General features: G+C 38.6%; 1 protein-coding gene across 1 annotated transcript in view; it reads left to right on the top strand.

Annotated features, from left to right (window-relative positions):
• Nucleotides 1-15,986, top strand: part of CCDC191 (coiled-coil domain containing 191) — a 91,789-nt gene that overhangs the window by 28,380 nt on the left and 47,423 nt on the right. Inside the window, exons 6-7 of the mRNA XM_090276825.1 lie at nucleotides 613-836; nucleotides 3,843-3,996. Coding sequence (XP_090132951.1) covers nucleotides 613-836; nucleotides 3,843-3,996 — 378 coding nt within the window. The remainder of the gene's footprint in view (nucleotides 1-612; nucleotides 837-3,842; nucleotides 3,997-15,986) is intronic.

The following is a 15,986-nucleotide window of genomic DNA, read 5'->3' as shown; positions in this document are numbered from 1 at the left end:
CTCAGGGCACTTTATTAGCTTACAGGTGGGCAAAATCATCTCACTGCCACTGCCCAGCATCACGAGAGAATGTTATACCACATATCACTAGCCCAGAGAAAGATCAAAATTCAGAACTTGAAGTATGGTTTCTACTGAACACATAGTAAAGTAAAAAAAATTGTAAGTCAAACAATCATAATTTGGGGACCATCTGTACATCACTGTTCTCTCCTTCACAATGTAGCCTCCAAAAAATATTATTTAAAAAAAATTATAACTAGTATGCAGACATGGTATAAATAAATAGCCGTACTATATATTTTGAAAAATTTTATGGGTGGGAAATCATTACTAAATAAGAATCCAGAATTTGGCAGCTGACCCATTAGATTTTCAGCTTTTCCATGGTGCAGATCATTCCCCAACTGTTTGAGAGTCATCTCACCTAACTTCATTTAAAATTTTGTATTGGCCCTGCACAGTAAACAAATGAATTCCCTCCATTCTTCTGATAAACAGTGGGGTTCTGGAGCAGAATGGGTATGTTCTGAACTTCAAAATGTGTTATATGACTTTGCAAATCCCTTTTCTTCTTGAAAGGTTGCATGTTACCCTTGTATTCTCCTTAAGGTAAAAGAAAATCGCTTAAGGCGGGAGAAAGAACTGGAGCGCCAGAGAATTGAAAAGACCCTGAAAAAATCGGCCTTCTTAGAGGCTCAGTATCTGGTGCAAGAAGAGAAGAAAAGGAAGGTTCTGGAGGCCAAGAAAGAGGAGGAGGAGATCCAAAGGGAGATGGTAAAGCTGCGGAGGGAGATAATTGAGAGGAGGCGCACTGTCGAAGAAGCGTGGAAAATGTAAGCCAGCTGTCATGAGCGGTGTAGCATTTTCTTTGTTTAAGCACGGAGTACTCTAAAGTTTTTAAAAATAAACAAACATTAAAATTACAAGACACAACAGAGAAATCACCCACTATTCCACCATCTTAAGAAATTAACTATTTCACTCTTTTATATGTCTTCCTGGTCTTGGTCCCTTTACATACTAAATTGCAACTATAGTCCACTTAATTTGTTATCTGGTTGTTGTAGTTATCACATTAACTGTAGTCCTGAGGTCGGTATATTACTCTGTTGAGTTCCTACACCATAATGTAACGATCTCCCCTCATTATACTGGTAAGTATTACAGCTATTTGATTTTTGCACCAATAGTGCACCGAACATCCTTATGCAAAGAACTTTTTTATTCTTTTGAATTATATTCTTAGGAGTATAATTACCGAGTTAAATGGTATAGGGCTTTTATGACTGTTGAAACATTGCCAAATTGCTTTCCAAATGGATTGGACCTATATTACTATTGCTGGCAGTGGGCTCTTTTACCACAGTTTTCTTGGCATTGAGGAGTATCATCATTTTCAATATATTTTGCACTTTTAATAGGTATTATATTGGTTAGTTTGCATCTCTTAGGTTACCTGAACATTTTTAAGGTTTAACATGTTTCCTTATGCATGTTCATTAATTGTGCCTCGTTCTATTGTGAATGGCATCAGTGTGGTGTCTTCTGATAATCACATGGAGACTCACCATTGCCCAGCTGCCACTGATAAAGAAAAGGAATATATGACATAAGAGGAAAATCAAAATAGTTCTCACAGAATGTAGTACTATTATATATCTTCATGAAGAAAATGAGCTTCCTAAAGGAAATAACTGATGTATTTATTCAAAGAAACAGCATTGAGGCATGAACTGCAAAGGCCTGGGGACAATGTGCCTGAAGTGACTGAAAACTCAAACGGGGAGGCCAGAAAGACCGATTAGATAATCGCTTCCACGCCCATCAGCCCACACAGCTTTTCCCTCTGTGTTCTTGATTGCTCTCATTCTACCCAATTTAAAACAGCTCTGCAGTGGGCTTGCACCTCACTTTCAAGTGCTAGGGTCAGGTCTCCTCCAGCCGCTATTCCACTTAGACAGCAATCACCAGAGTTTCAGTGAGTTCTTGCTAAGGTCAACCATGTTTTTCAGATTGCTCTTAAACCCTGAAAAATCTAGGCTGACCTGAAGTAAATTGTGAAACGAGTAGCATTTGATGATAGCAGGAAGCTCTGTAACATTTGATGGTAGCAGGAAGCTCTCCGTGGGCTCTCAGCAAATGATCACTGACCAGTCATTTCTTTTAAAAGTTAAAATTTTATCCATGGTTATAGTGAGACAGATTATTGTGCTATTCTTCTAGGTAGATGAACTGATTTAAATGTTCCAGAAAGCAATTTGGCAATAAACACAAGAGCCATAAAAATGTTGATATCACTTGACCTGGGAATTTCCAATTCCAGGGAAACTGCCTTAAAAAGTGATCAGAAATCCAGACAAAAATTTCTTCACAAATATAATTAAAGTAATATTTATGATAACAGGCATTAATAAATAGTGGAGAAGTGAATAAACAGTGATTCTACAGTGAAACAGCACTGGTATGTTATCCGTGTTTTTTGTTTATTTTATTTTATTTTATTTATGAGTGTTTTTTGGGGGGGAGGGAATATGGATGGCTTTTATAGCCCTCAGTTTTTTACAATGAGCAGATAATACTTTTCACAGCAGATGCTTTAAAAATATATAAGATCCATGGTATTAGAACTGTATTTCTTTAAATGCCTGCTATCATCATGCCTATAACCATCTAACATAACGTCATTATGGCATTGGTAAGTTTGGAAAAATACAGTAAAATTGTACTGTTGGCAGGGCTTTTTAACTTATTTGTAAGCTATCCTAAATCTACTTTATTGCGTAGTTTCAAACTATCTTTCTCCAAAAGATTAATTAATTACAAAGGGAAAAATAGCAACTTTGTACTGGACATTCCAACTTACCAAGTGATGGTTAACATCACTGGTAATAACACTCTGTTATACGTGTCTCAATTCTCACATCGAGATATGAGAATTAATGGGAGAATGTCTGCAGAGTATTCTGACAGCGCTGTCTCAATTTGAGTTTCCACAAATGTAAAGTGAACTTGAAAAAAGACCGGGTGACTTGCCTGAGTTTTCACAGCTGGTTTGTGCCCAGCACCCATGAATCCTGATTCCTGACTAGGTGTTATGTTTTCTACATCATTAGTAGTATACATACTTTATATACATAGCTATGTAGTTTAATATACTTCAATAAGAAGGCAATCGCTGTGAGCTTCCATGAATGTAAGAAGGATGACCTGGATAAGGAAGAACAGATAGATGAGTGAGAAAGAGGATGACCAGAAAGATGGGCAGTGAAGTTACTAACAGTCTTGTTACTTGCCAAAAGACCTTTTCCTTAATGTTCTGTTCTATTTTTTTTCTCGTTTTAGATCTTTCAGAATTAATATAAATTCCGTTCTTTCCTTGTTAGATAAATCAAATTCTTTTATCTTTCTCCCTAGAAACCTTGTAAAAGGCTTAATATAAAATCTCATCCCTTTCTTACCTGAGGGCCCTTTTCTGTGCCTTCCTTATAAGAAGAGAGAGAATTTATGTCTGTGTTAGAGAATACCTAGTAGTTGTTAACTCTCAAATTTTGATCAAAGTGTTGCTCAATATTAACTCAATAAAAATACTTTACTAAAATATCTATAGAGTTTTCTACTTTTCAGAGTACATCATAACAGTTTTATTTCATTTAATTCAGATTTTATTTTTTCAAAAAGAATAAATTTAAGGCTTAAAAAACATCACCCTACCATGTAGTTTTAAAGCCAGATCTAAATCTGTGTCTTATGGAAAATTCAGTATTCATTCCACTATGTTCTATAATTACTCATTGTTAAGTCTTTTGTTTATGTATGTATTTTTAAATTGTTGTAAATAGAGAAAAGAAAAAGAATGAAGAAAGTTCTTCAAAACATCCAGAAAAAGGCATGTTTCAACGTGTTCGTATTCTTCAGGAGGAAGAAAAATTGGCAAAAGAAAAAAAGAAGAAACTGAAAGAGTTACTAATTCAAACTTTCAAGGAAAATCACCAGGTGGGACTTGTAATGTTTCTTTATTCAGCATTCTGTCACATAAATAACAAAGGGCTCCATCAGAGATGGGAGAAAGTAACACTAAGCCCAACTGAGCAATTTTTTCAAAAAGCTATACGTATTTGATGGAGGCATTTGAGACTGATGGTCACGAAGTCATAGTTATTCAGATATAAAATAGCAAGAATTTGGTCAGAGTTTTGGCTTTAGGAATAAAGAGGGAAGTGTGGTAGAGGAAATGTTAAGAATTTAGAATTAACATTTTGAGAAAGATTGACAAATACTCTTAGATGCTGCGTTCTTCATGGACTGGCAAAGTTAGTCCGCCCTCCTGCAGTAACAGTTCAGATTTCTGAAAGAGTAGGAAGGGAAATTAGTACACAGGTGGCCATCTTGAGAAGGCATAAGAAAAAATGCTGTAATATATTGTCCAACCAGTGAGAGATGAATAAGACATGTGTTCCCAATAAGATTAACTTGTAAATTTTATTTAAGTCCACTGTACAAGAAGAAATAATGTATGTTTTAGATAGAGGTGCTAGGTATGAAGTTTAGACACAAGAGTTTTATGTGGGTGCCCTACTAAAGCAAATTACTCGACTTTAAAAGGACCAGCCAGTGTATTTTAAAATGAGAGATTATCAAAATTAATTACTTCCATTTTGCCATGGATTCTGCTTGATTTGAACCTACAATTTGTTTTTAACTTTTTATTTTGCAATAATTTTAGACATACAGAATGTTGCAAAAATAGTCGTCGGCAGCCGTCCGTCTCGAGAGACGATGGTGTAGCTTCTTAAGAGTCTATCTGCACCGCCAAGAATGGCTGTGCAGTCCGACTCGGGAGTGACACGGTATCTGTCTCCTCCCGTGTTGAATCAACATCTTGCGATGACGCTGGAGTGTCCTCTCCAGTGAAGCTGAAGCTACAGAGCCTGGGCAGGGTGATATGGAGGGTCTGCTGTTGCCCAAGCAGCAGACCCCCCTCTCTTCGCAGCTGAAGGGTCCAAGGGAAAGACGGAGTCAATACAGCTTGGCTTCAGGTGCGCCGCAGGAGTTGCCGGTGTTGACTACAACGTCAAACCGCCTTAGGGACTCCGGCTCCGGATTTTCTGTCGGGGTTTACTCCCTTAGCCTTTCCCCTGAAGAGGTATGCCGCAAGGCAGCGGAGGTTTTTTGGAGTCAGAGTTTTCCTTCTCTGTGCAAAAATAGTACACAGTTCTTAAATACCCTTCACCCAACTTTCCACAATGTTAATATCTTACAGAAGCATAATATAATTATCAAAACTAGGAAATTAACATTGGTATAATGCCATTAAATACTATTAACTAAACTGTAGCTTTTATTGGAATGTTATCAGTTTTTCCATTAAGGTCCTTTTTCTGTTCCAGGACTCGCTCCGTAATTTCACGTTGCATTTAGTTGTTATGTCCCCTTGGTCTCCTCCCAGTAGCTGTCCTTCCTTGTCTTTTATGATCTTGCATTTTTGAACAGTGCTAGTCAGATGTTTTGTAGAGTATCTCTCAGTTTTGGTTTTCTGATGTTTTCTTCTGTTTAGATTGAAATTATGCATTTTTGATAATAATACTACAAGAAGTGAGGCTCTGCCTCCCTCAGCATATCATATTGGGGGTACATAATGTTAATATGTCTTATTACTGTTAATGTTAACCTCATCTGATGGGTTTTCCCACTGTAAAGTTACTATTTTCCCTTTGTAACTCATGTCTTAGAGGAAATATTGTGAAACTATGCAACTATCTGCTTATCCTTAAACTTTAACCTATTAATTTTAGCATCCATTGGTGGATCTTGCTTGTAACAATTATACAGTGTGGTGCTTGATAATAATCTTATATTTTCCTCATTTATTCTCTATTTATTAAATGAAATTCATTTGTAAGGAAAACCTGTCCCTTCTCCCCCATTTATTTATTCATTTATTCAATTATTTATTTGTATCAGTATAGGCTCATGGATATTTATTTTATTCTGTGGATTATAATCTAATATTATCGTTGCTTACTTTGTTACTCAAATTGTTCTAACTTTGGCCGTTAGGAAATGTTTTAGGTTGACTTTTTGTTCTTTCTGAACGCTTTTCTGGGCACTCCCTTTCTTTGGGTCACCGCAAGCTGTTTCAAGCTCACCTTGTATTTCCCCGGCCCTAACCTGGAATCAACCACTTTTACATGGAACCCCGGTTCCTTTTATTGGAGAATAATATTGAGAAACCAAGATCTTGGAACTACATGTGTTCACTGCTACTGGAATGTCATTGTTTCTGGGCCCTCTCAGCAGACAGAACTGGGAAATATATATACTCACCCATACACACACACATTATATTTATTTCTGTGTCTGTCAGTATGCATATTAAAATCCATGAGTTTACACTAATATATCCAATTCCAGTGCAACAACACTGAGGTCATGCTATCCCTCCTCCTTCTTTGTAAGTTATTTCTCTATATGTATATATATTAATCATGAGTTTGTAATGATAACTTCTACCCTAACCCAGCACCACAGGTTTCAGCATAGCCGTCCCTTTGTGCTTGACTATAACTTCTTTCTCAGACATTGAGAAACCTGAAGCTTATTACTTAAAATATAGTTACCTATTTGTTTAATTTTAGTACATTATAGTTTCAGAATTCCTAATCCATATAGCTATGGAAACAAATTTACTAACTAGAGTATAATATTTGTACAGTCATTTTTGTTTTTAGCCTTATTAGCCAAACTATTGTTTTTCAAAGTTACTTAGGTTAGTTCTTTTCTTCTCTTTCCCCTTCAGTGTGATTATTGTCATTGAGCCTCTAATTTACATGTCCCCAATGCAGACAGTGTAACTGAGACACGGGAAAAGCCTACCTACCATACATGTCAGGCTTTTACAGAGACTTGGCAGGGCACAGGATGGCCCTCCAGTAAACAGCATGGGAGTAGCAGGTCCTCTGGGCTCATTCTCTTGGGCCCAGTCTACATTCCTAGCCTGGTTCTAACACAGCCTGAAGCTGCCCTTGGGTAATGAAACTTGGATACTCAGCAGCTTATATATGAGCACAGGATAAAAAGGGGGAAGGTGCCTGGCTGGCTTTGCAGTGAGCGGCTAAATAACAGGAAGCTCTTGTCAGCACCTTCAGAGTGTTCACTGGCACCAACCCAACAGCTGGCTCTACAGAGTATTTGCAAGAAGACTTTAAAGAATGTTGCTAGGAGTTGCTCGAGTTCTGGCTCCTTTCATTTCTGTACTTTTTGTGCTTTGACTCTGAATTGTGTTTGCTCCCCCAAACCATCTCTTAACATCACATTTGGACCACATTATTTAATAGAAGACTTTCTGAGAGAAACAGAGCAGGCTCTCATTAAAGCACAAGTCCAGGGCAGCGCTACTCACGCATCTTTCCCATATATTCATTTCTGGGTCTCTTTGTTTTATCAAAAAAACTTTATTTTTTATAGAAATTTTCTACTTGTAGCCTATCTTATTTTTTCTTTGGTCTTGCAGTGAAATCTCTTGGGGAGATTCAGCAATCTACATGTCATTGCTAATTAACAGAAATGAGGGATTAACTCTTAAATTCTTATACCATTTGGAAAATGGCCTTTGTAATTTTGCACACTGTTCTGAAATACATTTTATATTTCTTAATGAGATAAAAAAAGTTCATGATCTTTCCTGCTTGTGAAAGTTTTAGAGAACAATGAAAGATGGATTGCCATTAACCTAAATCTTTAGCCTGTGGGGGAACCAAAATTGCTTATTTGGTGATTGTTGTTTTTTTTCTGTTAGAGAGTAAAATAATAATGACCCAAAGGAGTCATTGTTACTGTTATGTTTCTGGCATTGTGCCTTCCAAAAGGCCATCCCAAACTAAGCCAAGGGATCATGGGTATATATAGAAAAGAATCCTGGATTTTTTTCTGACAAGATGATGAAAACTGTGTTTAAGTACCTCATTTATATACCATGATTCCTTCCCAAAGATCTTAGTTTTATCAGGACTGCCTACACGATACTGAAGCAAAACCATTTCTGAACTGAAACATAGCAACCACCCTCTCAGCAATGTTGTCTGTTTGGGGAAGTAAATGAAGGAAAAGCCTCTTTGCACATATATTGCAGGAAAGAGAAATGTCAGGCACATAGGTGGAGAATATTGGGATTCATGTAACTCCCTCTAAATTTATTGCCAAGGACCATGTGTGGTGTACAATTTAGGATTTAAAGCATTATTATATGTTACTTAATATAGCCAAATCTCTGGCAAATTTCCAAGTAAAACTTTAAGATTAGTAAGGAGGTTGTTTATTTTCTTATGATATTCTTCTTCCTTGCCCTCAGCCTACAAGTAACCCAGGTCTCTTGTTCTCACAGAAGGAACAGTGAGGACCAAGCTGGTGTTTTGTTTTTCAAACATGAAGCCTTTTTTTGATCCCACAGGTTCCATTTATGTATATATGATTCTTTTTTTCTTTTGAAAAAAATAATTAAATTCTGCTTTTAAAAAACTAAATAAAGGACCTTTGGCCTAAACAAAGTCTATCCTCTAAACTTGTACAGAGTAGAATATCTCTTTCCCCTAAACGCTAGACGTTTCAGGTGAATATTCATAAAGATCTTGAGAACCATGCGGGAGAAGAACAAAATGACATTCCATCATTGTCTATTGTCAGACTCCCAGAGAGGTGAATTGAGCATTTGTCTAATATATTTGAGAGAAGATGTAGTTGTGGCATAGTTTGTGTGTGTGTGTGCAGCTGGGGGTAGGGAGAGTGGGCAGGGAGTGGGGATTTGTAGAGTGGAGAAGAAGATCTAGAAGGGGAAGAAAGGAAAGGAAAGAGAAGGTGATGGGGAGCTGTAGGTCTGCCTTTCCTCTTAAAAAATGAGGTCATGAAAACTGGTCCAGCGTATGATGGGAAAGGAGCCCTGTCTTAATGATTAGTCAGGTTATAGCTGTGTTATGGTCATTCTTCCTTAGAAGATCCCAGAGAGTTTTACTGGTTAAGAATTGACTAAGCAATTGCTCTCTGAAATTCTACTTCTAGAGTGAAGCAGAATTAGCTAATTACAGCAGTATTATTGATTGAAACTTCTTAACAGAATTAAGAAGAATTTTTAAAATGCCCTTATGTTAGCAATATATATTGATGTTTTTGTGGGTGAAATGATGTAATGTCTGATGTCTGGGATTTATTTTTAATACTTAAGAAAAAAAAGTAAGTGGCAGAGAGGTGAAACAAGATTAGCAACTTGTTGATAATTTTTGAAGCTGAGTGAGGGGTTTATTCTTCTGTTCTGCTTTTGGATGTATTTGTTATATTTCTGGAATATTTTTTAAGTTTAAAAGAGAGGAGATAATTTAAATACGGGGTAAAATGAGCATCACATCTTCCAGAATATAACAAAAGTAGCTTTTTGTTTGTAGCCAATAGACATAGGTAGCATTTCACACAGCAGTGGTTGTCAAAGTTTCGGCCTCTAGGCTTTTCTGGAACACAAAGGCATCAAGTCTTGGCACTGAGTCCTGAGAAATGAATGTGTTTTCCCTAATGCGATTAGTTATAGGAACATATATGGTTGGGGCTATGGGACACAATGATTTTTTTGTTTTCTTTTGAAAATTACATAAATCAGGAGTAGGATGGTTCACAAGGTACCACTTTTCAGTGCTGCTCCTTCCCAGGGTATTTATTTTGCCAATATAAATATCCTCTTCTCTCCAACCCCCATACACTTCTCATGGACTGTAGGGGCTTTGGCCCAGCTCTAGTAGTCTCCAAAAGGAAAAAAGAAGGTAGGGGTTGCTTCCTTATGTAGCAATAAGGTGTCTGTTCCTTTTGGCGTGGGAGCAACAAGGAGGCAGTTAGTGCCCTGGAGAGAGTGTGGCTTGATTCCTAACATTCCCGCCATGGCCAAGTCCCCTAGACCACTTGCTGCTCCACAGTTAGTTCCGTTAGACAGAGAGATACATTGTGAACTTGTTGACACTTTTGTCCTCTTTACAATTCATTGTTTATTTTTTCATGGCAGAGAATTTTGAAGCAATTACCACTGAGCTTTCTGACAAAAGGGAGATAGCTGAGGAATTTTGATGAGTTACCCACTTCATTAATCAGAACAAGCATCTCTAGTGACATGGTTAGAATTACAATGAAGATTAGATAGCAAATTGCTGCTCCCCCTACTGCTCCCCCTAAAGTCAATCATTCCCAGTGACAGCAGTGTGATTACACTTCAGGGAAGAGCTTTCTTGCTAATAACAATGAGGGCAACTCTAGTGCAGGTAATAAATGTGGCAGAGCAAGCTGTCATTTCTTCTCTTGAGTGGAATCCTTAATGCCCTGATGATGTCTTATAGAAGACTTTGAGAGGAGAAAAGCTTTTCACTTAAAAAGTTTCTAAATTTCATTTCGTAGTATTTTATTTTCAAAATTATTGTAGATATGTACTTAGGAACAGTCCTTCCCACAGTGATTTTCAGTATTTTATTGACCTGTATCAATCCTTAATTATCACTACAACTATGTAAAAAGATGTGGAAGTTAGTCAAAGAATGGATGCCTATCTGTAGTTTTATAGTTCCGAGTATGTGAAGCACAGAGTTTATTCTTGTATTATTATTTATTAATTATTGTATTATTATTATTAACCTACTTTTGCCCACCCCTGTATTTGAAAATCTATCAGAAATAAAAACATGGTGCAGAAATAACTGAACTAGGTAAAAAATGGAGAGAGGTCAGACTGCTTGTTTCACTAGTTAAAATACTAAGTTCTGGCTTAAACAGAATGTATTCCTCTTCCAACATTCCCTGGCTGGTTTGGCTCAGTGGATTGAGCGTCGGCCTGCGAGCTAAGTGTCGCTGGTTCGATCTTCCAGTCAGGGCACATCAGAGAAGGAAAACTCTGATTCCAAAAAACCTCCGCTGCCTTGCGGCATACCTCTTCAGGGGAAAGGCTAGGGGAGTAAACCCCAACAGAAAATCCGGAGCCGGAGTCCCTAAGGCAGTTTGACGTTGTAGTCAACACCGGCAACTCCTGCGGCGCACCTGAAGCCAAGCTGTATTGACTCCGTCTTTCCCTTGGACCCTTCAGCTGCGAAGAGAGGGGGGGTCTGCTGCATGGGCAACAGCAGACCCTCCATATCACCCTGCCCAGGCTCTGTAGCTTCAGCTTCACTGGAGAGGACACTCCAGCGTCATCGCAAGATGTTGATTCAACACGGGAGGAGACAGATACCGTGTCACTCCCGAGTCGGACTGCACAGCCATTCTTGGCGGTGCAGATAGACTCTTAAGAAGCTACACCATCATCTCTCGAGACAGACGGCTGCCGATGACGATGATTCCTCTTCCAACCCACCTGTGGTTTTAAGTAATAGTTCTGTTTCAAAGAACTAAGAAATTAAGCACTATTGTGGTTCCAGAGTGTAGAACTGAAGAGGAGAAGCAGGCCTGGGGGCGGCAGGAACTCAGTTGGGTAACAGAAAGGATAAATAGATGATGACTATGAAAGTGTGCCACTTCTCGTCCCTTGTACGTAAATCAGAGTGCTTGTATCTCCCAGAGAAGACAGAGTATTTTCTTTTCCCAAATATTTTCCTTAGCACAGTTGTGGGACTCCTGTGTGCCTGAATAATGTTTCCCTTGAATCAAGAGTAACTAAGGAGCTATCTAATTTTTTTAATGTTTTATTGACTATGCTGTTAGAGTTGTCCCAATTTCCCTTCCTTCTGCTCCCTTCCACCTGGTGGCCCCCCTCCCTCCAGTTGTCCCCTCCCCCTTTTAGTCCATGTCCATTGGTTGTGCATATAGTTCTTCTTAACCTCTTCCTGTCTACTCCATTCTCTCCTACTATGCTTCTTAATTCCTGTACCGTCTCCTTCCCTTACCCCCATCCCCCTCCCTGCTGACCTTCCTCCAGTATGTTCCCCATATCTATAGTTCTTTTTCCACTCTCATTGCCAATTTAATTTGCCTTTGTTTTGATTCCCTAGCTTCTGTTGTTGGTTCTTGTGATGCAGTTTTCATTTTAATGTTCATAGTTTTGATCCTTCTTCTTCTAAACCAGTCCCTTTAACATCTCATATAATAGTGGTTTGGATCTAATGAACTGCTTCAGTTTTATTTTATCCTGGAAGCACTTTCTCTGCCCTTCTATTCTGAATGACAGTTTCGCTGGATAGAGTATTCGTGGCTGTAGGTTTTTGATTTTCATTACTTTGAATATTTCTTGCCAGTCTCTTCTTGCCTGCAGGGTCTCCCTTGAGAAGTCAGCTGATAGTCTAATTGGGACCCCTTTGTACATGATTCTTTTCTTCTCTCTTGCTGCTTTTAAGATTCTCTCTTTATCTTTAATTTTTGACAATTTGATTATAATGTGTCTTGGAGTGGTTCTCCCTGGGTCCAGCCTATTCAGAACGCTCTGTGCTTCCTGGACCTGTAAGTCTATTTCCTTCCCCAAGTTAGGGAAGTTCTGCTTCATTTTTTTTTCACATAATTTTTCAATTTCTAGTTCTTCTTCGCCCTCTGGCAATCCTATAATCCGAATGTTTGGTCACTTATAGCTGACCCGGAGGTTTCCGATCCTCTCCTCACTTTCCTTACTTTTCGTTTCCTCTTTCTGCACTGGTTGACTGTTTGTTCCTTCCCTGTGTTCCGGTTTGTTGATTTGATCTCTGGATTTTATTTCCTCACCACTCGTCTCATATGTGTTTTTGTTCTTTTCAGTATGAGTGGCTTTCTTTCCTTTCCTGTCCTGTTCCAAATCTTTTGTTAATTCTGTAAGCCATCTTATAACAATAGCTTTGAACTGAGCCTCTGACAGGCTTTTTATTTGTCAGATTTTTCATCTGCTGCCTGGTGAGCTGCGTCACTAGGATTTCAATCGTTGTCTCCTTCATTTTGACAGATTTGTGTTTTGCTTTGCTTCCTGGGCAGGTTGTGGGGGGCGGAGCCCCGTGTACTCATCACTACCCTGTGATGGTGGCTATTGGCAACCTTTTTCTCCGCACTGCGGCGCTTTGTGTGGGGCAAGGGTCCAAGATGGATTCCTGCGTTATTCTCCGCTGGGAAACCAGGATCCATCCTTGCGCCCTCTGGGCCTCACCGTCCGAGGCAGTGGGGGGGCTGCCTTTCCCCGCGTTGGGGTCGCGAGCTGCCAGGGCTGGACTGCAGCCGGGATGGGATTGCTCCCCCTGCCGCTCTCCCCACTGCTACTGCAAACAGCACTGCATTCTGGTTCCGATTTCGCCCCTCCTACCCATCCAGGCAAATACTGCTGGTTTATAACTTCATACATTGGGCTTCCATGTAGTTTTATTTTCTGGAATTTCTAGTTATCTTTTGTTTTGAGGTAGTTGTATTCCTTTCTAGTTGTAGGGGAGACCGAGCATGTCCGTCTAAGCCTCCATCTTGGCCAGAAGAAGAGCTATCTATTTTTTAATTAAAATCTTAATGAGATTGGTTTTTTGAGTAGGCAGGAAAAAACCAATAGCAAGCCAATTTTCAGAAAGCTGCCATTTACAACAACATAGATGGATCTTGAGCATATCATGCTAAGTGAAATAAGTCAGACAGAAAAAGTTAAGAACCATATGTAGGATATAAAACTGAAAGCAACAAATGAGCGGACAAGAAAAACAAACCAACAAAAATGCATTGACACAGACAACAGCACAGTGGTTACCAGAGGGATAGCGGGTGGGGAAATAGTAAAAGGTTAAGGGGATCAAATGTATAGTGATAGAAGATTTGGGTTTGGGTGGTGGGCACACAATGCCATGTACAGATGATGTATCACAGAATTGTACACTTGAAACCCATTTAATCTTTTTTTAAAATTTTATTTTTATTGTTTTTCTATTATAATTGCCCTACCTTTTCCCTCATTGCTACACCCCACCCAGCCCGCCCCTTCTCCCACAGTCAATCCCCACCCCGTTGTCCATGTCCATGGGTCATTTATATTAGTTCCTTTACGAAACCCTTCCCCTACTTACCCCCCTCCCTCATTTCCTCCCTCCCCTCTGATAACTGTTACTCTGTTCCTTTTTCAATTTTGTTCATTTATTTGTGTTGTTCATTTATTTGTGTTGTTCATTTGGTCTCCTGTATCAGGTGATATCATATGACATTTGTCTCTCATTGCCTGGCTTATTTCGCTGAGCATAATTCTCTCTAGTTCCATCCATGTTGTCGCAAATGGCAGGAGTTCCTTCTTTCTCTCTACTGCATAGTATTCCATTGTGTAAATGTACCACAGTTTTTTAATCCACTCATCTACTGATGGGCATTTAGGCTGTTTCCAGCACTCGGCTATTGTAAACAGCGCTGCTATAAACATAGGGGTGCATAAGTTCTTTTGAATTGGTGTTTTAGGATTCTTCAGGTATAATCCTAGCAGTGGAATCGCTGGTTCAAAAGGCAGTTCCATTTTTAGTTTTTTGAGGAAATTCCATACTGTTTCCATAGTGGCTGCACCAGTCTGCATTCCCACCAACACTGCACTGAAACCTATTTAATCTTATGAACCAATGTCAGCCCTATAAAATTAGTTTTAAAGGGGGTGGGGGGAGCAACATTAGCCCTAGGAGGGTGGAAGGAAAGCAATTGCTGTATGAGTCTGTCACTTTGCTGCTATTAACTTTTGCATAGTGAAACTGAATTATAGACCTTTAAAACTGATCATTTTGCTCTTGAAGTCTAAGCTTAAGTATTTTTCAAGAAATGCATTGACAGTAAAATTTATAAACTCAAATTTTCCTCTTATATGTTCTAGCAGTGTTTTTCTGCCCATAGTAAGTTCTTTCTCTTTCAATATTAAAAAACCAAAGAATTTGCCTTCCTTTTGAGGAGAGACTTTTTGCCTAAGAGATCAGGGTCATCGGGATGCCAGTTTTAGCCGTAGGTGTACCACTCACTCTTTACTTTGTAAATTTAGTCATTAAACCTTCTCTACTTGAAGTTTAACTTTGTAAGGTAAATTATAATGATATCTTCAGTATCCATTTTGTAATGATGGTCACTGAATTCATAAAATAGTGCATGGGAGGTGCTTTGAACCACAGAGAAAAGGAATGTAGAAATCCAAGAAGGACACTATTAATAGTGTTATTGTCAAAGTGGATTATGTTTGTGCTATTTCTTCATTAGAAATTTTCCAGGAGTTTAAAATTAAGTCATTCAAGAGGAATCCCTTAGATACATCTGGTAAATAGAAGATATTTTCTGTTGACTGTGGCACACAAATGAACACTTTTTTTCGGGGGGGGGGCCTGTATTTTGTGGAATAGATAAAAGATGATAAGGTAAAAAGTATATCCCCTTAACCTGGCAATGTGTGTTTTCCCTTGTTATGACTGAAGGATATCCTATATTCAGCAAATCTCCCTTCTTCCATTCCTCTCTTCCTCCCTCCTGCCATCTCTCCCTCCTTCCATGAAATCTGAGGTAAAGGTCCAGAAAATGTGCCCTCGTTTGATACAACAGAAAGGGAATAACAGCTTTTAAAAATTTTCTATGGTTTCTTCTGATGGGAAATAAAGATTTTATAGTTTGTCTAAATGGAAATATGACTGGTTTCCTATGTAGAAAATATTTCTGGCCAAATAGCCTATTTCTAAAATTCTAGCATATGCTCACTTATGTTATTGCTCTTTTAATTTATGTATTCTCTCTCACTATGATACTTCAAAATCCATACCTTAAACAACTTTGTTCAGAGTTCCCAAATTCAAACACAGTGGTGAATACTTACTAAATGTTGAAATAATGAAAGATGAGTCTTTTTATAGAGAAAGAAGCAGTACATCGGGCTGACCCTGGCAAAACTACCAGGCTCTTGATGCTGGACATCAGCCATCCCTCATGTCTCCCACAAAGGCACTTCCTATGTGGTTACTTTCTGTTGCCTGAATATTTGCGGAAAGAGATGCAGAGATAATTCCAGCAAGCAGGATAAGTGGCCAGTAATGAAC

This window comes from Furipterus horrens, unplaced genomic scaffold (assembly GCF_987537825.1).
Source record: "Furipterus horrens unplaced genomic scaffold, mFurHor1.1.pri manual_scaffold_1, whole genome shotgun sequence".
Classification (NCBI taxonomy): Eukaryota; Metazoa; Chordata; class Mammalia; order Chiroptera; family Furipteridae; genus Furipterus; species Furipterus horrens.
This window is presented reverse-complemented; position numbering and strand designations above follow the sequence as displayed.